This window comes from Balaenoptera physalus (assembly GCF_965194825.1).
Source record: "Balaenoptera physalus genome assembly, chromosome: 15".
Classification (NCBI taxonomy): domain Eukaryota; kingdom Metazoa; phylum Chordata; class Mammalia; order Artiodactyla; family Balaenopteridae; genus Balaenoptera; species Balaenoptera physalus.
This window is the reverse complement of record NC_138894.1, coordinates 16,319,195-16,341,277: the sequence shown is the minus strand read 5'-3', so window position 1 is coordinate 16,341,277 and position 22,083 is coordinate 16,319,195. Positions and strand designations below refer to the sequence as shown.

General features: G+C 46.1%; 1 protein-coding gene across 7 annotated transcripts in view; it reads right to left on the bottom strand.

Annotated features, from left to right (window-relative positions):
- Positions 1–22,083, bottom strand: part of REEP1 (receptor accessory protein 1) — a 114,136-nt gene that overhangs the window by 22,983 nt on the left and 69,070 nt on the right. For all 7 annotated transcript variants that reach the window (XM_082426891.1, XM_082426896.1, XM_082426892.1 and 4 more), the window contains exons 4-5: positions 16,142–16,262; positions 13,522–13,635 (exon numbers count right to left, since the gene is read on the bottom strand). In XM_082426891.1, coding sequence (XP_082283017.1) covers positions 13,522–13,635; positions 16,142–16,262 — 235 coding nt within the window. The remainder of the gene's footprint in view (positions 1–13,521; positions 13,636–16,141; positions 16,263–22,083) is intronic.

The following is a 22,083-nucleotide window of genomic DNA, read 5'->3' as shown; positions in this document are numbered from 1 at the left end:
TGACAGACGACAAAACATGCGACAGAAGTTCAGGGGACAGAGACAGAGCACTGTTGGCTAGAATACCCGGGGAGGCCTCGTCCAAGAGCTCAGACTTGAGCGAGGCAAGGGCTGCACCATCAGAAAGAGAGGGAAGGACACTGTGGCCAGAGAGTGGTTGGAGCCAAGGTGTGAGAGTGGAAAACCCGGGTGCATTTGGGAAACTGAGATTGAACCAGTCTGAGGAGAAGAGGCTCGCGTGCTGGTGAGGAGTGGGAGATCAGTCTGGAAAAACTGTATTTTGCCTCAGCTTGGACTTCCATGAGAGCTCCACTGAAGGTTTCTGGGTAGTGAGCAAAGTGAAGACAGTGGGATTTTAGAGTCATGAGAACATTCTGGACACACAGTGTGGCACACATGGAGAACGGCCCCTGGTATCTGCTCTGCCTTCCTTCCTCAGGTTGGAGGTGGGCACGTGGATGTCTGCAATAAAGACCGGAAGTGCCCTTAATGGGAGATGAAGTGCAAAAATGAACATTAACTGGTGAGGGAAGGCCGGGTGGGAACACTGGCCAACACCTGAGGCCAGGCTGGATCTGAGGTGCTGACAGCAGCTGCCGAGGACATGAGGACCTGGATCCGGGAAGTGACACAGGGCTGTGCAGCACAATGACAGCACGCAGATGAGCAGAGTCCCTGTAAAGCAGAGCAGGGCCTGGTCATCTGAGTCAGGCCAGCACCCAGGTGATGGGGTTCGGGGGTCACCGGGAAGGACTCCACCCGCAGCAGCTGTCCAGCCCTCATGTATAGAAGGCCGCCAGTGAGATGCAGCTGGAAGCTCTGCTTGGTCCACGCTTCCTCCTTGGAGAGGCCAGGCCCTGAGGGGAGGTTAAAGTGGTGGCAGATCTCTCTTCAAGGAGCAGGAGTGGGGTAGGGGACCCAAAGGTGGGGCATCCACAAGACAAATCTGCTCAGTGAAAAGTGGAGCTACATTTACAGCTTCCCACTTTATCACAGTGATGACGCTTTGTGTGTTTATTTGTTTTGCTTTTCAATATCCTAATTTCTTTTTTCTTTTTATTGAAGTACAGCTGATTTACAGTGTTATATTAGGACACAGTGATAAAGCTTTAAAGAAACTATCTTTAGTCTCTTAAGGTAACTTGCAACCCACCACCTGCATTTAAGCGTGGCCCCAGCCTTGCCTCAAGGCAAAGTGGGAGCCTGCCTTGGGGGCAGTTGCTGGCTGTCTTTTGCATATGAATGTACCTTCTTAACTCCTAGAGGTGTCCCAGATAAAACGGTCAGAAGAGCAGGCAGACAACCTTAAAAGCACCCTGGGCTGTGACTGGCTCTAGAATTCTCAGTGGCAGACAGGCATCCCTCAGGCTCTCAGCCATGGGGCCTCAGGGCCTGGGGGTGTGATCCAAGCAGAATGTGGTCAGGAATTGTCAGTTCAGTGTGTGTGGAGGTGGGGGGGCCATGGGGGTGTCTGGAGTGATGCAGGAACACAGGACTGGGAACTGGAGTATCGCTCTCAGCCCAGCTCGGCATCTAACAGCAGCATGACCTTGGGCAGCATCTAACAGCAGCATGACCTTGGGCAGCATCTAACAGCAGCATGACCTTGGGCAGCCGCTCAGCACTGGGATCTCAGTGTCCTCCCCTGTGAAGTAAGTGCACCTAAGGCTCCTTCCTGTTCGTTCTCTCTCTCTCTCTCTCTTTCTCGGTGGGGACTGGGGCAGGGGCTCACGTGTTATATAGACGCTGCCACTCAGACACTGCTCACCTCAAGGCTGAGCAGGAGGCGGAAGTCGGGCCCAGAGCAATGAGGGACCTGAGGCCCAGGGTGGGAGAGTGGCTTGCCCAGGGCCACACAGCACAGGCAAGGTGGACAGGGAGGGACAAGGGCACAGGCAACGCCCCAACTGTGCCCAAGCTACCGCACCACAGAGAAAAGACGGAAAGAGATACACACAAGCAGGAGACAGCCTCGTCTCCACAAGAGTCCGGATTGTAAACAACTTCCCAATGCCAGCATCGGACTTGTTTCTCTTATTGGTTCAACAGTGAGTGAAGATCATGATCAACCTTAGAGAGCAAACTGACACAGGAGAAGTGACTAACAGGTAGCCTCAGCATGAGCTCTGCCTCCTGGGAAGTCTCTATGGACATCGACTCATGACTATTTTGTGGCAAAAACCATTATCATGCCCATTTTGCAGGTGAAGAGACTGAGGCTCATAGAGGTGCAACAGCAAGTGGGGGAGCTGGATTTTTTTTTTTTTTTTTTTTGGCCAGGCCGCGTGGCATGTGGGATCTTAATTCCCTGACCAGGGATCGAACCTGCACCCCCTTCATTGGAAGCACAGAATCTTAACCACTGGACCGCCAGGGAAGTCCTGGAGCTGGGATTTTTTTAACCTGGGTCTGCATATTTCCAAAGCCCATACTTGTTGCTAAGCATTGCTCTCCAGGCTGTGACAGCTAAAAATGTGAACAGCCATCCTTCATTCCTTTACCATTTACTGTGCACCTAGCAGGGGTGCAGATAAGACATGGCTATAAATGACTACAAGAGGGCCACTGGGGTGCCATGAAGTGAGAGACCAGTTCCACCAGGAATCTAAGGAGGCTGCTGTGACGGAGGTGGCTCTTGACCTTGAAGGGTGGACAGGATTTCAAACAGGTGGGAACAGGGGCAGATGAACTAGCATCAGTAGAGGCAGGAAAGAGAAAATTCTAGAAACAGCAGAGTTACTATTTCTAGAACAGCACTGAAGGTGGCGCTGTAAGTACAGTATACAAGAACCAGAAAGGTCAGGAGAGACTAGACAGGAAGGCTGGGATCAGAGCCAAATGCACAGGCCTCAAACAGGAAGGGAGAGTGGCAGTGACCCCTTGAGTGGCTACTGCAATAGTCCAAGCTAGAAGGGAGGGTGCCTGGAAGAGGGCCTGGAAGGAAGGAAGGGGTATCAAATGGGCAGGACTTGAAGAGTCAATCGGAGGAAGGAGGAGCATCAAAGATGACTGAGATTTGGAGCTTGGGGTCCAGAGAGGATGGTGATTTTGTCATCATCAGAAATTTGGGACACAAGAGGAGGGACAGATTTGGAGTTAGAGAGATGCTGACTGAAGGTACCAGGAGACAGGGAGGAGATGTTCAGAGAACCAGAAATGCTGGACTTGAGACCTGGGAGAGAAGCCGATCTGGGAACCAGGAGCATCAGGTGGTGACAGCTGAAGGTAAGGGAAAGGATAAGGTGGCTCTGGGATGGAGAGGAGAGCAAGGCGGGGCCCTGGAGAATTCCCCCCAACACTGAGGGAGTGAGGGGAGGAGGGAGGGAGAGACAGGAGACAGGAGTCAGGGAGGAGGAGGTGACCGAGAAGGAAGGTGCATCGCCACAGCCAAGAAATAGCTCTTCCCACTCATGTTGATCCTAAAAGTGCTTTCTCAGACCTCCTAGGTTCAACCAGCCTCTTCTCAGAGGTCAGGCAGGCAGGTGGGCTTCCCTCTTTCCACTGGGATCCTCGATGCATCCAGTTACATATGATCTCCACAGGCAAACTTGGAACAGAGATTGGGCAAGTGATATCAGACCAGCAACTCCGCGTGAGTGCCAGCCCTTCTGCTGACTTGTGAGACTGAGTCTCTTGCTTGTTTTAATCCACCTCACCATCTATGGAGTGGAATAAGGTGAGGTAACATTCCAAGTAGAAACGTCGGGAGGAAGACAGGGTGTTGAGTAGCAAAGGCGAGCGTGGTAGAACCACAGTGGACAAGGCTTGCTTGGTGCTGCTTCAGGTTGTTTCGGAAATAAGCTCCAGTGCAAGCTGATTTGTCTGGGAGGGAAGTATTCCCTACCCTCCACCTAAATTTTTTCAGCAGGTTGTCCATAACAGTTTATGTAGTCTTGGTGATTAAATGGTTGCCATGGTGAACTCTAAATATTATTTTTTTTTAAATTTACATTAGAAACACTGCCCAAAGATGCTCTTTGAAAGGTTTTTTTAGTTTTGTTTTGTTTTTTAATTAATTAATTAATTATTTATTTATTTTTGGCTGTGTTGGGTCTTCGTTTTCTGTGCGAGGGCTTTCTCTTAGTTGCAGCAAGTGGGGGCCACTCTTCATCGCGGTGCGCGGGCCTCTCACTGTCGCGGCCTCTCTTGTTGCGGAGCACAGGCTCCAGACGCGCAGGCTCAGTAGTTGTGGCTCACGGACCTAGTTGCTCTGCGGCATGTGGGATCTTCCCAGACCAGGGCTCGAACCCGTGTCCCCTGCACTGGCAGGCAGATTCTCAACCACTGCGCCACCAGGGAAGCCCTAAATATTAATTTTATGTCACGCAGTCCTTGGCTAAAACAGAAGAAAGAGGGCTAACTGGACATAAGCTAGCGCAGAGGCTGGGAAATGTTCCTCTGAGGGGTGAAGGGACAAGCATGAAACCTCCTGGAGTCCTCAGCCACTTAGATTCAGCACACACAAGTGTGCGAAGCCAGACAAGGGAGACGCAGGGACCCAGAAGGGACAGCAGTCTTCTCTTCTGCCTTGGAAATACATTCAAAGCATGAGTGGATACAGGGAGGTTTTATAAAAAGAAAATTAACACCTGCCCTCTGATTAATCGTAAACAGGTAGTTTTTGCTTTTGTCTTTTGTGGAGGTTTTTGGCAAGGAAAAAAAAACAAAGGCAAAGGCAAACAACTCCAGTCTGGTCAGAAGCCCCAAATCACTAGGCTTATGAACTTTCCAGAATGAGCTTCTGGTTCCAAGAATAAAGTTCCATGTTGTTTGAAAGCAGTATTTTCATTCAAGCAAGAAGTTTAGATAAAGCAGTGATGGATAAAAAATAAGGATCAGAGGGAGAGGACATTTTTTAAAACTATTTATGCTGAACTGTTTAAAGAGTTTGTTTTTAAAGCAAAATTGAGTGGGAATTTTTTTTTTTTAATGAGTGGGTAAACACTATAATTTATCTCTCTGTGATTGTGCCTAGATGTTCAGATGCTAGGGCTATAACCAAGGCTTGGCTATACCCTGGTGGCCACTGACCATAACTGCAGGCAAAGTACCTGAGCTTTGGCTGGCAAGTCAGCAAAGTGGAGGTCATGGTGTGAAAGCAGAGCCGGACCAGGGGAGAAGATGAAGAAATGAAAGATCCACCATGGGCAATGCTATAGGCTGAGTCTCCATCTCCCTGTTTTCCTCGTGAACCTCATATACAGAGGCCCCAAAGGGCTGAGTGGGTAAGGGAGGGGCCCTTGTCAAAGCAGAGCACTGCAGGCAAGAAGATGGAAATAAGGCAAAGGAGAACCCAAGAGGCTAAACAGAGGGCTTGGGACAGTGTTGCCCAAGAGAACTTTCTGCAATGGTGGGAACGTTCTATCCCTGTGTCAGCCACAAGCCACACTGGCTACTGAGGACTTGAAAGGGGGTGAGTAAAGACAGAGGAATTGCATATTAAAATTTACTTAATTTCAATTAATTTAAATTTAAATAGCCACACATGGCAAGTGGCTACCATTTTGGGCGGAGCAGGATTGGAGGCATCAAAAAGTTTATTCTTCAGATCAATCAACAAGGTTTAATGAGTGCAAAACACCAGAGAAGTTAGCAAAGTTTGGTTTTTGGTTTTGGGTTTTTTCTAAGCAAGAAACAAAGGAAAAGAGTCCAGAGTCACTCATGGCCAGAAGCTCACAATCTAACAGGAAATACTAGATTCTAGGGGGGAAAAATCCCACACGCAATCTGGGGAAGAAGCATCCCTAATTCACAGAATGCCAGCTCTACTTAGACCAGCTGTCTTAAACAGGTGACTTTAATAACGCTATTGGCAGCAGTGGAACTGTTCTAGGGATAGGATCTCCAGGGAAAGTAAAAGGGCATTATTTTTCAAGTTATGAGACAGGTAAAAAGCAAGATTGGTTTACCAGGCCTGAGAAGTGGGCAGGTGGAAGAGACCTAGGATATGGTTCAAACGTCAAGGGGAATAAGGTGGACTGGATACCTCACAGTTTTTTGGGGTTTTTTTTGAAGATTTTTTTGATGTGGACCATTTTGCAAGTCTTTATTGAATTTATTACAATATTGCTTCTGTTTCTTTCTTTTTTTTTATGTTTTGATTTTTTTTGGCCACGAGGCATATGGGATCTTAGTTCCCCAACCAGGGATCGAACCCACACCCCCTGCGTTGGAAGGCGTAGTCTTAACCACTTGACCACCAGGGAAGTCAGTTTTAAAACTACCTGACAGTTTTAAAACTCTTGATCAATTGGTTTTTCTCACTATTGTTTCTCTTCCCACGAGAATGTGTTTTGCTTAACTAATGAGTTTCTAGAGCATTATTTTTAAAAAGAGAGAGATTTCCAATTCTAGTCTTAAAAAGACGTGGGGCTCAATTTTCCCTCTGGGTGGAATTACTGGCTGGGAAACAGCTAATATCTAAGCTCAGAGCCAGCCAAGAGACTAGGGACACTTAGAAAGAAGGTACTAGCGAAGTGTGTCCCTAGGAAGGAGACAGAGCAGCTTTTGCTGAAAGAAAAAATGCATCCATCACTACTTCCCGGGGACAAGGATTAGACCTTGGGGAAAACTGGGGGGGTGGGCTGGGGGTTAATAGGCCTGGGGAGAAATTTCCAACGTGTAATTTTGTTTGTTTGTTTTAGCTTTTCTATTCTAAGATAAAACATTAACATTAATAACAACTTATATTTGTACAGTGATATGGTTTACAAAGCTTCTTCACACTTCATGATGATCCAAAAACCCTGCAAACTTTCATTTTTTTAGAGAAAGGGCTCAGGGCTCAAGGTTATAAGGAAAAAAAGAATTAACTAAAAGTGTAGGCAGAAGATCTTTCATTCTTCTGGTTAAGCTCTGCAGTTTCCTCCTGGGGAGCCATCAAAGGATGGAAAGTAGAGCAGATGAGGAAGGAGTGACCCTCCTCATCCGGTCACCTGGTCCCAGCCTCCCTTCAATCTGTCTGAACTCAGAGAGAGGCTCTCAGTCACCTCACCCTCTCTCCTGCAACTGTTTGGCTAAATGCAGTGGATATTTACAGTGAGAACTGATTTGTAGGTTGAGGATGTTTTCTGGGAGGAGACAGGCAAGGTCCAAGAGATGTAAAATGGAACCATGAGCAGGGCGACCATAAATCCCGGTTTGCTTGGAACAGACCTAGTTTCTACCTGTTGTCCCAGCATAATAATTACAGCACCGTTTCACTCTCAGATGTGTCCTGTTTGAACATTATATGGTCACCCTAGCCACTGTGACCAGGCAGAGTGTCTTTTTTTCACAAAATTGCTTTGATTGTTCCCCTGGGGTAATCGACAAGGTTGTTCTGGACTCAGCTTTCTCATTCTCAAGGTTAATGCTTCTAAGGAGCTAAATCTGCATCCCAGGAATGTTAAAGAAGTTAACTGTTTTAACCCTAATCACCTGTGGTGTACGGTTCTGGATGGGCCCTCAGGCAGTGACCTGTAAAGAGTTGGCTGTTTATTTTATTTATTTATTTTTTTAAATATATTTATTTATTTTGTTTATTTATTTTTGGCTGTGTTGGGTCTTTGTTGCTGCACGCAGGCTTTCTCTAGTTGTGGTGAGCGGGGACTTCTCTTCGTTGCGGTGCAAGGGCTTCTCATCGAGCTGGCTTCTCTTTGTTGGGGAGCAAGGGCTCTAGGCGCAGGAGCTTCAGTAGTTGTGGCACACAGGCTCAGTAGTTGTGGCTTGCTGGCTCTAGAGAGCAGGCTCAGTAGTTGTGGCACACAGGCTTAGTTGCTCCGCGGCATGTGGGATCTTCCTGGACCAGGGCTCGAACCTGTGTCCCCTGCATTGGCAGGGGGATTATTAACCACCGAGCCACCAGGGAAGTCCGAGTTGGCTGTTTAAAAATCATCTGGGGAACTTGTTAAAAATAGAGATTCAAGGGCTCACTGCCTGAGATTCTGATTCAGCATATCTGAGAATCTGTTTAAAAATGAAAAACAAAGCTTCCCAGGTGGTTTGGATACTAAAGCCAGATTTGAACCCAGTGATGACTTATCATCCTTTGGCCGCGGCCTGGAGTGGTCCATTGTTACTATAGAAACCACTGATCTATCCCTCAGCCAGGTTGAATTTTACTTCTTCTTTTTCTTTTCTTTTTTTTTTTTAAAGTACACATCTGTTTCAAAAACAGAGGGTGTCGGGAACCAGCTGCAAGCTAACACAGTTCTTGCAGCTTAAAGCATGGCAAAGTCCTGCTTAATTCTTGACAGGACCCGAAAGAGTTATTAGAGAAGATATGAGTCTTGGCCCGTGAGGTTGCTTGTGGTTTCTCTAACTATAGTTTGTCCTTGGCATGTTTCGGTAATCACAGTCTGTTCTCACGCATGTTTATATTCTGGTTTGCAGAATGTTTTGTACTATAACTTCAACATTAAGGAAATACTGTCCGATGATTCTGTCTTGTGATTTTAACAAAAACATGTATTGCCTACTGCAATCTATAAAAAGAGTTTTGATGGGAAATAAAGTGTGTGTGTGCTTGTACACCACCCTCCTGACCCCGTCTCTTCTTAATCCCCTCACCTGCTCTCAGGACTTGTTCCTCAGTCTTACAGCGACTGACAAGTGGTGCCCGAACAGGGACCTGAGTACGTGGGCTGTTGAGAGGGACCCCGGAGATACTTCGCGTGCACGCATAAGGTAAGTGAGATTGTGCCGGGGGATGTTTTACAGGTAGTTTTTCTTTCTGTTTTATTCTCATCAGGAGTAAAAATGGGGCAAACTGGATCTAAGGAACGACAACTTTTCGTTCAACTACTGTACTCTACGTTATCCATTTGGGGCGTTAAGGTTACGCATAAACAGCTTGATCGTTTTCTTCATTTTGTGCAGGAAATTTGTCCATGGTTCCCGGAAGGAGGAACTGTTAATATTCAAACATGGGAAAAAATAGGTCAGCAACTGAAAACTTTCTATTCACTTCATGGACCTTCTAAGGTTCCTGTAGATACTTTTTCACTTTGGAATTTGATAAGGGACTGTCTTGACCCAACTCATGAGATTCATAAGTTATTCAAAGCAGCGTCTTTACGCCGCTCTCCTTCTGCTCCTCAGTTACAAAATTTGTCTGAGGAACCTGAGCCTGTCTCTCCTACTGCGCCTCCCTTGTTGGCGAACATGCCATCCTCAGAGTCCCTGGAGGATGATGATAAATTATCCTCAGAGGATGAGGCTGAATTGGAGGAAGAGGCTGCACGGTATTACAATCCTGATTTTGATGATGGCATTTTTGCAGCCCTTAAGAATGCACCTGCGGGATCTGAAAACTTCCCTATATTAGATAAAACTTCATTTACTGCTCTAGCCCAAGCTTTAACTTGGGTAAAACATTTACATGATGTTACTCAAGGTGCTTCCCTAGCGCCTGCTGCGAATTCTTCTGGTTTTTCCTTGCCAGCGAAAGTTCCTGATGAGCCTCCCTCAGTGGCTCGGGGGTCTATGTCTGTTTCTTCTACTTTCTCTCTGCCTGAGAGTCTTCTCCACTCCAAACTGCTTTATTTCAAGCTTCTAAGCAGGGGGAAGATATATCTTCTTTGGGGTTTAAAATAAAGAAGGGGGAATATACCACAACCCCGCACAATGTATTGTGACGTTCTTTATATACTTTAAATTTTTGAACGTAGATAAGCAAGGACAGACAGCTGCAGAAAGACTTTGGCCTCCTCGTGCCTTGCCTTTTGCTGAAGTCCGTTGGCGGGATCCTCTTACTAATCAATGGAATGGTCCAGATCCTGTATTAATATGGGGACGAGGGCACGTTTGCGTGTTTCCTAGGGACACTGAGGATCCTCGTCGGGTGCCTGAGCGCCTGGTGAGATTCTAGGGATCCGGACCAAATGGAGAACTCCCTTCCTTCCATTATGGATCCGGACCTGATGGTGAATTCCCTCCCCCGCCGTATGAAGAGAATGCGACTCGACAGCATCCTGTTCGGAATTTAACCGCTTTTGTTATGGCTTGTGTTCCAACACCCTATGCTATTCTTACTGGTTCTGTGTACGTTTTCCAAAAAAAAGGGTTTGATGACATACGTCGTGATAATTGTAATTTGACAAATTGTATAACCACGGGGGAGTCCAATCGGGGATCTCTTCTTGTTCATCAGCCTCCCTTTGTTATGCTCCCTGTAAATGTTGCAGGTCCTTGGTATTCTAATTCAGGTTTGCAGGTCATACATGAACTTCCCCTTCTTTTACAACGGCCCAAGTGATCTTGGGGGCTACTTATGGCTGGAATTACAGCGCTCATTGCAGTTATCGCTTCTGTAGTTGCTTCTGCTACTGAGCTGACTCAAAGTATCCATACTGCCACATTTGTGAATAACTGAGCCACTAGTGTCTCTAATGCTTTGGGAACTCAGGAATCTATTGATAGAAAATTAGAAAGTCGTGTTAATATGCTGGAAGAAGTTGTTCTTATTCTTGGAGACCAGTTAGCTGCTTTAAAACTGCCTTTTCTATGCGTTGTCATGCAGAATTTTCTGCAATCTGTGTAACCTCTAAGCCATATAATCATTCGCAATGGCCTTGGCCTCAGATTAAGAATCATTTACTGGGAATTTGGTCTCATTCCAATCTATCCCTTGATATTGTTCGCTTACATGAGGATATCACAAATATCCAGCATGCAGCTCCCCTAGATGTAAATCCAGTGGAAACTGCTCGAGACATATTTACCCAGATTACACGTACTTTTGCCCCGAGTTCTCTTATTAACCTCCTTTATCCTATAATTGTTATTGGTATTTTAATATTATTGTGTATTTGTTGTTTTCCAATCCTCCTGCGAACTGGCTTACGAGCAAATGCAGAACTCCGAGTCGGACTCTACCACCTCACATTAAAAAACAAGGAAGGGGGACATGTCGGGAACCAGCTGCAAGCTGACACAGTCCTTGCAGCTTAAAGCATGGCAAAGTCCTGCTTAATTCTTGACAGGACCCGAAAGAGTTATTAGAGAAGATATGAGTCTTGGCCCGTGAGGTTGCTTGCGGTTCCTCTAACTATAGTTTGTCCTTGGCATGTTTCGGTAATCACAGTCTGTTCTCACGCATGTTTATATTCTGGTTCGCAGAATGTTTTGTACTATAACTTCAACATTAAGGAAATACTGTCCGATGATTCTGTCTTCTGATTTTAACAAAAACGTGTATTGCCTACTGCAATCTATAAAAAGAGTTTTGATGGGAGATAAAGTGTGTGTGTGCTTGTATACCACCCTCCTGACCCCGTCTCTTCTTAATCCCCTCACCTGCTCTCAGGACTTGTTCCTCAGTCTAACAGCGACTGACAAGAGGGCATTATTTTGGGGAAAGAAGAGTGTTTTCTCTCTCAAGATATTTAGAGAGGAAACGCAAAGCCCCCACAAGGCAGAAAATTTTCTTGTCTGAAACCAAATTCAGCAGGAAGCAGGCGTCCCTCACTACTTTAGCCCAACTAGAAAGAACTAATGAGCAGTTATTTTCTGAGGCAAGTTTCAGACTATCTAGAGCTTCCTTCAGGTTAGTTGTAAGGTGCCCGGCTGGAGGCCTAGGCTCACGGGCTTCCCTGGTGGTCAGAGGGACTGGCAGTGACTGGCCAAGACGGTATCAAGACTCAGGAGGCTCCAGCTTGAGGCAGACCTGGAAAAGGATGGCCCTACAGAATTACCATAAGAATATAATTTACACACACGGCTGAGTGGCCTGGTGACCCGTACTGAGCTACCCTGATAAATATACCACATTGATGTTCTACAACTGAGCTGAGAAAAGAGCAGTAACCTATCTTCCTTCAGGTGCAGAAGCAAAGAAGATGGGGTGGAGAGAGGGCCTGGGAGGCTTCTGTAGCTTTATGTGGCAAAGTTAGCCTGATGAATTCAGAACTTAGCAATTCTGAGTTCTCTTTTCTTTCAGCTTAAACACAAAAGCCTAAAACGATTGCACCTCAAACAGAAGGATCTTGGAATTCACTGCTCTTTGTAAATCCTGATACATCTCCTCCAGATACCAAAGCGGAATTTCCCCTCCAATGATAATCATTGGGATTCACCGCTTTGCCAGCTGCTATTGTACCTAAGGTGGACAGGGACCCTCCAGGTACCAGCGGAACACTTCACTATGGTTCTGTGTTACAGAAGCACCTGGTCCTTCTCTGAAATAGGAATCACTCCCCTTTGGTTCTCCTGTCTCCCCGCCAGCCTTTGTCTGCAGAACTCCTTGACTTTATGTGGAAGGTGCTTTTCAAACTCCCAGCCCTGTGTGCTAAGTTTTTCTCCCAGAAATGCTCCTAAAGTGCCTCTCCCTGGTTCAGGGCCCAGAAAACCCAGCTCAGTCCCCTGACCCAACTGGCTATCAACACCCTCCATCCGGGTGGGAGGGAGGGAGACGCAAGAGGGAAGCGATATGGGAACATATGTATATGTATAACTGATTCACTTTGTTATAAAGCAGAAACTAACACACCATTGTAAAGCAATTATACTCCAATAAAGATGTTAAAAAAAAAAACAAAAAAACAAACAAACAAAAAAAACACCCTCCATCCCACCATCCACCGGGAGCCCATGGAGCATGAAAATCTGTATTAATCGTCCTCTTCCAAACCCTTTCACAGCTCTACCCTCTCTTTCCCCCAAACCCTCACATCGCCACCCAGGACTCATAGCTTCCCTTTGCTAATACAGCTCACCTACCAACCATCGTATCTCTCCAGACATAAGCGTAACTGCCTTTCCTCCACCGTCAGCCAACTGTAGACCCCTACTCTACCTTGGGATTTGGAGGAAGGTGTTGTCACCAGGAAACACTAGGGCAACCTGCTGAATTTGCTCTGAGAGTAAACATCTACCAATTTAATTTTTCAGGGCTGAGCACATAATGAGAAGCTGACAAAACGACAAGGAGAATGTGATGGGAGAGGAAGCTGGGAAGGAACACGGAGGGCCTTTGAACAGGGCTGGGTGGAAAAAAGAAGGAAGTAATTGCTTATATCACAATATCCCACAAGACCAGTATTTATTTCAAACCTCCTCTACCTCTAGTTACTGCTGCTACACATATCATTGTCCTCCACGTTTGAGCCACTCAACTTATTCTAGGACCCTGGGTTCCTTCCCCTGGATCTGTGGGGCCACGTGAGCATGGAGTGCACCCACTCACTCAGGTAATAAGTCTCTGCACCTGTCTATTTAGGTGACTCTCCCAGGGCACCCTAGGAAATTGCAGAGAAGAGCTCCCTCCCCTCCCCTTCTCTCTTCTCTGCGTCCAAGGATTACACTCCAAGTACTTTAGAGGTTCTTAACATGAGACCCACAGATGAGCTTCAGGGGCTCTGGGAACCTCTCAATATTGCATAAATCATTTGTGTGTGTGGGTGTGCAGTTTTCTGGGGGCAAGATTCACCCTTTTTCCCCTCAGATTTACAATGGGACCCCAAAAAGGATGAGGAAGCTGACTGGTCCTTAGCCTGTCTCTGGGCAAGTTACAGCCATGGTGGTCAGGTCCCAGCATGGTACCTTGGAAGCAGCCATCACCGCCGCCGTGGCCGCCACGTTCAAGCCTCGCTTCCCAAAGTGCACAAGGGCGTCATAACTTCGGTCTTTTGCTTGGACCAGGCAATCATCGATTTCCTGTCAAAGGAAACCAGAGGCACACTGAGTTGGAAAGCTCAAATAAATCTCTGTTTTTTCTCCCTTCTCCTGAGCGCTGAGCTTCGGGGCTTGCCCAATCACTGATTCTCTCTGGCATTGCCATTAACTGGCTGTCAGACCTGGGCAAGTACTTAGCCTCTATTCACGGTTCTGTCTTCTGAAAAATGAGGACCCTGGTGGCACCTAACTTGTGGAGCAAGGTGAGGATTACATGCGATCATTCCAGGAAAGCACCTGACACGGTGGCTGGTTTCAATAACCAACAACCATTGTCATCTTCCTTATCTCAAGGAGGTCAGGCCCCGGCAGCTCTGAAATTCTATTATTCCATAGCTATTTCATACAATATCCAAATCCCTCCCCATGTATATATCGATGGGAGGGATTAGGACGTAGAAAGAAATGTGTTATTTTTGTTGATAGAGAAGATCATTTTACAGATAACAAAATAAAAGCAGAAATTAGAAGTCATCTAGCATCATACCACAAGGTAAAGGTGAGGTGGGAAAGAGGATTGACATCTACTTCAGGGACCAAGACCAAGTAAGATATTGGTTTAGTTCAAATTTGAATCAACGCTGGCTCATTCTTTTTGTTTGTTTGGTTTGGGTTGGGTTGTTGTTGTCACTGTTTTAAGAAAACAGCTGTTGTGTAATCACAGGAGCTCATTGCAGAGTTCAGTCAATGACACTTGGCCTCCATTTCATTTGAAGTTCAGCACATCGGTGCACTTCCTTCGCTTTGAGATATGCAGGTGGGCAGTCAACCCCCTGCCTTGTCCTTGTTTAAGCTTCTTCAGGAAGTCACAACACTAAGTTTCCATTGTGACCCCTGGCTGACTCCAGAAGTGATTCTTGGCAGCTCGTAAGAGTCAGTCACCTTCATTTCAATGGAAATTACATTGGCAGCTTCAGGGTAAGTCCAGTGTTTGGAGAAAGGGAAGTAGGAAGAATAGAGATTTGATAACCAGGTCGAGACAGGGATTACCATTCCTCAAAATCCACCCTCTGAGATGGGAAGTGTGTCCTAGTTCCTAAACGGATTCTCAGAAACGTCTACAGTAGGCTGCTCATCCAACCGATATACTCAAAGGCTTCCCCTGGAAGTCCAAAGTATCCAACTTTCAGAAGCAATAGAAATGAATATATCAAGCTACCAACAGTGCTCCTAATTCACACTGTAGAATCCTACCACACAATCAGTTTAGAAAGTCATATACTATCATTAATGAATTATACAATGTTGGACCCAGTAATCCCACTCTTGAGAATTTATTCTAAGATAAGAAGTCAACAGAAGGAACTATATACTATGTGTGGTGATTGTCGTGGGTCATTAGGAAGACCAAGTGAAAAAGGATGATATGCCATGGTGTCTAAGATCTCAGAAGATAAATATTGCATCTGCTCAGCTTTTTTGTTGTTGCTTTTTGATTTGGAGTGGTTTTTTGTTTTTTTTTTTTAATGTACACTTAAAATTTTATTTTAAAGAAACGTTTCACCGACTGGATTGAACTTAAAAAAGGAGCTACCAAACGAATTAATAAGACAGAGGTCATGTTTATTTTAGTGGTCTCGGCATCTACTATTGTATGAAATCTTAAGAAAACAATGGAACAATCCATTGAAAGCAAATCCGGCAAATTAGGTTCAGTGGAGATGTTAAACAAAAAATAATTTTATAGACAGTGACATTATCTTATAAGTAGCTTAAATTTCTTTTCAAGAGGTGTAAGCTGTAATTCCTCCTTGAATCCTTAGTTATTGTTGACCCCTTCCTGCAATTTCTCCCTATCTTATTTTTTCCATCTCTGACAATAGACAAACCTACATTTTCATTTCAAGGATGTATGTGAAGTACTTTGAAGCGAAGCAAACACAAAAGATAAACAGCATGAAACAAATTATTATGACTATTCTCATTAATACTTATTGACTGATAATTACTGAAGTAGCAGGTATTTCATTGGTAGCATACATTTTATCATTGAACAATAAAGCAAACGTACTAGAAATTTATTATATTCCAGTCTCTGTTAGCAGCTATCTGGGTACAAGTTCAAATCATTTAATCTCTCTAGGCTTCAACTCTCCTGTTTATGTTAAGTTTTTGAAGTATTTTAATAGTCTATGTAAAAATCCTGTCTGCAAAAGGATAGGGGCTGAGCCTGATAAAAGGAAGGAAATTCAGTTTGGGGAGTTGAATTATGAGTGAACCTTTTCTGTTTTTTATTTCAATGTATGGAAATGTTTTACAATAAATAATGATGAATAATATCCTTTTGAGAATTTCACCACTATTTCTAAACAGGTCATAAAAATAGACTTAAAAAAGAAAGATTAGAAGGAACAAATGTTGGAGGGGGAAAATAAGAGTCAATTGAGAGTCTCCTGCAATAAAACAATCTGCCTTTTTTTTTTTTAAATCACTTTAAAAAAAATTTTCACTCGCTGGAAGGAATGCAAGGCAGAGCAACATAAATTACCTTTTCTTTTGAAGACAGCGTGGGATGTACAAACTTCCTATAGAGGAGGCTGGAGCCTTTTGTGTAGGGAGACAGCAGCCAGGCTACAAATGCTATTTTCAGTTCATAATAGAATGGAAACCTGGAGAGAGATGAGAAAATACACATTCCATTAGGTTCTCGGCAACTCCGCCCTGAGCCTTTGAAACATGAGACCTAGGGGCATAGACACCTCTCCTGCCTGCACACGGCCGCCTGGCCCCCAGATTCCCATGAAGGTGTATGCACACACAAGCACATCCAAGGCACAAGCCCAAGGACTCTTGAAAGCCAGTTCATTTTTTTCTTTTTTTTTTTTCTCTTTGTCCATACAGCTCAGCTTGTGAGATCTTAGTTCCCCAACCAGGGATTGAACCTGGACCCTCAACAGTGAAAGCACTGAGTCCTAACCACCGGACAGCCAGGGAATTCCCAAAGCCGGTTCGTGTTTTCTTTTGCTGTCAAGCAAGCCAGGGACCTGGGGTCTCTCCAGCAATCACCCTATGACCGTGCTTGACAACAGCTGGAGCTTCCTTCCGAGCTCTGCTCATTTCGGTTGGAGCCGGGGCTCCTGCAGGCCCAGATGCCACAACCAGCCGTGCCCAGTTTCCCGGTCATTCACTCTTCACTGGAGGCCAAGAAGGCACAAACACAGGATTTACAGTAGGGCGGAGCTGACAAAGAATCGCCAGACTGAGAATGAAAGCCTCCCCTCCTTGGCTATCTTCTTAGTCCCCAAAGAGGCAGGGATGGAAGCCCAACTCTTGCCAGGAAAGAGGATGCCACTCACCCTGCTCAAATCAACAGCAGGCTGGCGGGGAGGGGGGGAGGGATCAATTAGGAGTTTGCGGTTAATATATACACACTACTATATATAAAATAGATACCAACAATGACCTACTGTATAACACAGGGAACTATACTTAACATTTTGTAATAACCCATAAGAGAAAAGAATCTGAAAATATATATATATATATAACTGAATCACTTTGCTTACACCTGAAACAAACACATCATTGTAAATCAACTATACTTCAATTAAAAAAATTAAATTTAATTAAAAAAACCAACAGCAGGCAAAAAGGTCTTGATCTTTTTGGTGCGAAAAGAAAGAAGAGTTCAGGGGCTTCCCTGGTGGCACGGTGGTTGAGAGTCTGCCTGCCAATGCAGGGGACGTGGGTTCGAGCCCTGGTCTGGGAGGATCCCACATGCCGCGGAGCAACTAGGCCCGTGAGCCACAACTACTGAGCCTGCGCGTCTGGAGCCTGTGCTCCGCAACAAGAGAGGCCGCGATAGTGAGAGGCCCGCGCACGACGATGAAGAGTGGCCCCTGCTTGCCACAACTAGAGAAAGCCCTCGCACAGAAACAAAGACCCAACACAGCCAATAATAAATAAATAATAAATAAAAATGTTTTTTTAAAAAAAAAAAAGAAAGAAGAGTTCAGGGTACAGATAACATACGATTCTGAAGTTTAAAGTCCTGCATGCCATTCGTTTATGCATCCCATAAACACTCACCCGGCACCCATACGTGGCAGCTGGTGCTGAGCACCAAGGAGACAATGGGGAGCAAAGAAGGCCTGACCCCTGCTCTCTTGGAGCTTCCAGTCTAGCGGGAAACATAGACAAGGTTCTGGCGTCCTTGGAACTGGTAGTCCAGTCAAGGAAACAGAGATTGCTCAAAGCATCACAATTAATATAGAATAGCAACCTGAGACAAGTGCCATCACGGGCCTCTGCTAACCCATGTGGTGCCTCTGCACGTGTGAGGAAAAGCCAAGTCCTTCAGCTGGTGCAGTCCTGCGAGCACATGGCTTGCAAGCAGGGCTTCATCCGAATTTCAGCTCCACTCGCCTCCTTGGCCAGATACCTTGTGCTATGAACAACCTGCGCAACCATACTTGGCAGGCCCGATGTGTATTAACCATATTTTTAAACTTTCTGTACTCTGATGCTTTGACATCTTGGAACCTTGCTGACTCTGGAGAGACTGCCTCTCCCGTGGAAACCACAATACAGTCTCTTGCCCACACTTCCTGCCTCTGCTTCCTGATCAGCCCCGTGCTTCCCCATGTGGCTCTGCGCAGCGGGCTGTACCTCTAGGGATCTGTGAACATAACGAACTTATTCCTTCATGATAGTCATTTCTGTGTCTGCATGTCTTACCAGACCTGAAAACAAAGTCGGGGTACCATCAAAACAGATGCGATGAGGGAAAGTGACACCTGGGCTAGTCTGAGGAATCAGAAAAGTAAACCCCTCTCAGGCATCCTTCCTGATAAGAGAGCCAAAACAAAGAGCAATTCCTAGCAAGTCACTTCAGAGCCCTTTAACTCTCACGTCACTCCAATCAGCGGCTCCACCCCCTCCTCCTTTCCTCATCCTAGTCCACTGCCCTCTGCTTCTGGCAGGCCCTTCCTGAACATTCCCTTAGCAACTAAAGGACACTTCCATGTCAAGATTGTTTAATGTTTCACAGCCAGAAAAGGGAAGGAGCTGAAGGAAGAGAGGTGTGATTCTCCTGTAATTGAACACTCTGGGGATGAACAATGAAGGAAGTTTTGTCTGGAAAACAAGTATCTGTCAGCCCCGAGGGACAAATGAACCTGCAAAGCTCAGGCATCAACCCAAGATTCACGGATAATCCCAGGGGGTTCTGTCACACTGTTGCTCTTTGGTTTATTACGTAAAAGACGGGTTTTTAAAAAAAATAGGTCATGCGTGCACATAGTTTAAAAAATTCTAGAAGTCCCAAAGCGTATATAGCAGAGTCTCCTTCCCATCCTGGATGCTTTTCCAAAAGCATAAACATCACCAGTTTCTTGTGCATCCTTCCAGAAGTGGACCAGGGCTAAGATATACAATTGTGTGGGTATATATGACTCCCGTAATGTCCCCCATGCTCACCTAGTGGCATTCTCTGCACCATTCCTACACCTTGCTTCCCCCGACCGCACACACGCGATTAACAGGACACTTTGGGGATTTTTTTTTTTTTGGCTGCACCGCGTGGCTTGCGGGATCTTAGTTCCCCAACCGGGGATCGAACCCGGGCCCTGGCAGTGAAAGCGCGGAGTCCTAACCACTGGACCGCCAGGGAATTCCCCAGGCTTCACCCTTCTTTTTTTTTTTTTTTTTTGAATTTTTGAATTTTATTTCATTTATTTTTTTATACAGCAGGTTCTTATTAGTCACTCTTCTTAATGGCTGTGTATGGGGGCATGAGCATCTACCCAGATCCCCATGAATGGATATTTACAAAGGTTACAATCTTTGGCTACTACAACAGAGCTGCAGTGAATCTCCTGGAGCGTGCTTCTTTACGTACCTATGCTAACGTGCCTTTAGGAAAATGCCCAGAGGTGGAATTTCTGCGGGCATCTGATTTACAGATAGAGGTTGTACTTCTGTGCAAACATAGGTACAAGAGTCTGATTCCCCACAGTCACACCCCCACAGTGTAGGACCAACCGTAAGAGCCTGCCCCAGGCTGGGCGGAGGTGTGGGGGGGTGAACATCAGATCCTGAGCAATCCTTCTGGGCTGCCAGAGACCCTTTATTCTCTGGCCAGCCTGCTACTGAGCCTCCTGTTTTCAGGATCTTTCCCAGGTGTCCCATCCATGCTGACACAGCCTTTGAAAACCTTCCTGCCTCCTAACCTTCTGGCTTCACCTCCCAAACCTTCTCTTGTCAGTCTGGCAAAGCATCTCCAATGACCAATTGGGGTAGCAGACTTCACTTGGTGGTCCCCTGGCATCTCTAGACCAGGACACAGAGGGCTCCTCTGTCTTCCCCTGTCCACTTTGGGTGATGGAGCTTCCTTTGAAGCGAAATCAACCAGTTGTAGAAGAATCACAATGGAATGGGTTTGTTCCTTGGGCAGAAAGCTGACATGAATATCCAGAGAAGAAAAAAGGAAGAGGTTACAGCCTGCTAATTCTCAACCTTTCCAGGACTTTGGTTAAAAGTAGGCTCCTTTAGAGTCTTTTCTTAGTAGCAAAACTCGAATCTCAAGACTGCCTCCTACTGTTAGCAATCACTACGTTTTCTTTCAATTTCTCTCCTGAAGCTTTCTTCCTGCCCCGGTTTCTACTCAAAGATAACCATTAGCTTATTGATTGACTCATTCAATTGAATGAATTGGGAAAATTCTATTGAAAAGCTGTGAGGTGAAAGGTCTGTGCTGAGCAGTTCAGGGAAGCCAAAGGGAAAGGTCTGTGCTGAGCAGTTCAGGGAAGCCAAAGGGAAAGGTCTGTGCTGAGCAGTTCAGGGAAACCAAAGCTAGGTTAGGCATGTCCTCGCCCTTAGGGGTCTATCACCTAGCAGGAGAGCGGAAACCAACAGGTGACCCCATAATGTGCAATGTGATACGGAACAATGTCTTAGTGAGGATCAAGAGCCTTGCTTCTCTCCAAATCTCCGTCCGCCGCTCACAAACATCCACTTCATAATTCTTACTGTGTACCTGGCATCAGCTCAACCTTGGTAGGCCCAAAGCAAATCTCTCAGAAGTCTCTACACATTACTCTCTGGTGGGTGAGGGCCCTCTCCCCTTTGCAGATTCAAGTGAGGAAATGACCTTAGGACTGAGTGGGCCTCGAGTTTTAGTCTAAGTTGCCAGTGACTGTCGGTAAGGCATGCGGGCCACCTGAGAAGGTCCCTGGGGATGCCAGCTGCCCTGTGGTATCAAAAGAAGCTGAGAGCTCCTGCTGAAATCTAAAGCCTCACGCCACAGAACATAAGTGGGAAAACTCCCTACCTCTCTAGTGTGGAACGAGATATCCTGGGTAGGAGTAAAGGCTGTGTATCTTAGCCAGGACAGGAAAGGAAGGGAAGAGCGTGGACGGAGGGAGGCTAGACAGACAGACAGACAGACAGACACACACACACACACACACACACTACAGCGGAAAAAAGAATCCTGCCCCTAAGCCACCAACATAGAAGAATAGAAGACAAGAAGAGGCACCTACTTCACAGCAGAAGAAAAGTATGAGATGGGAGGAGAGAGAGATGTACTCCACACCTGTGCCTCACTGGGACTGGCAACGCCCCAAGGTGAACTTCCTTCCCAGAAGGCTGCTTAGAGGTGCTGACTCTCACTGAACCACCTAGCACCCACATGAAATTGCACACAGTAGGTTCTACAAATATATGGAGATGGTGGAGACACCTCCTCGACCAGCCTCCCTGGGAGCTGCCTCCCCTCCCCCGGTCCTAGACATATTCAAGCAGGTCCCCAGCGGCCTTGTTTGTACTAAGTGACCTCTAGGTCACAGCTGACCTAAGCTGGGCCAATCAGATTGTCCACCCTTGGAGAGTGACATTTGGAACTGGGAGGCCCTCAGCATGGGCATAACCAGTGCTGAGGGGAGTGACGGGCAGCTGAGGGACAGAAGGAAAGTCCCTGAGCTTCAGAGCTGGGGTCCCCGAGGTGGCCGGCTTCTCTCCTTCCAGTTCTTAGTTGTTCAGCTTTCCTTCCATTCCATGATTTACTCCAGGATCTACCAACAAAGTCTCACTGTTTTCTCTTCTTTTCCTTAAGTTAATTAGAGGTGGTCTCTGTTGCTTGCTCGAATGGATCCAGGGCCTCAATAACCCGTGGCCCATGGGCTAAATCCATGGTGACAACCTATGTTAGTAAATAAAGTTTTACTGGAATACAGCCATGCCCACTCATTTACATACTGTCTACGGCTGCTTTCGTGCTACAATGGTAGAGTTGAGCACTTGTGAGAAAGACCGTATGGCTCTCAAAACCTAAACTATTTCCTATCTGGACCTCTACAGAAAGAGTTTGCTGATGCCTGGGTTAAAAGGCTCAGCCTCCCACCTCAAGACCCAGTGTTTCGAACGCTGAAGTGCATGTTATGTCTACTGCCTCTGGAATGATCACACCAGGACCAGGCTCTTGCCATG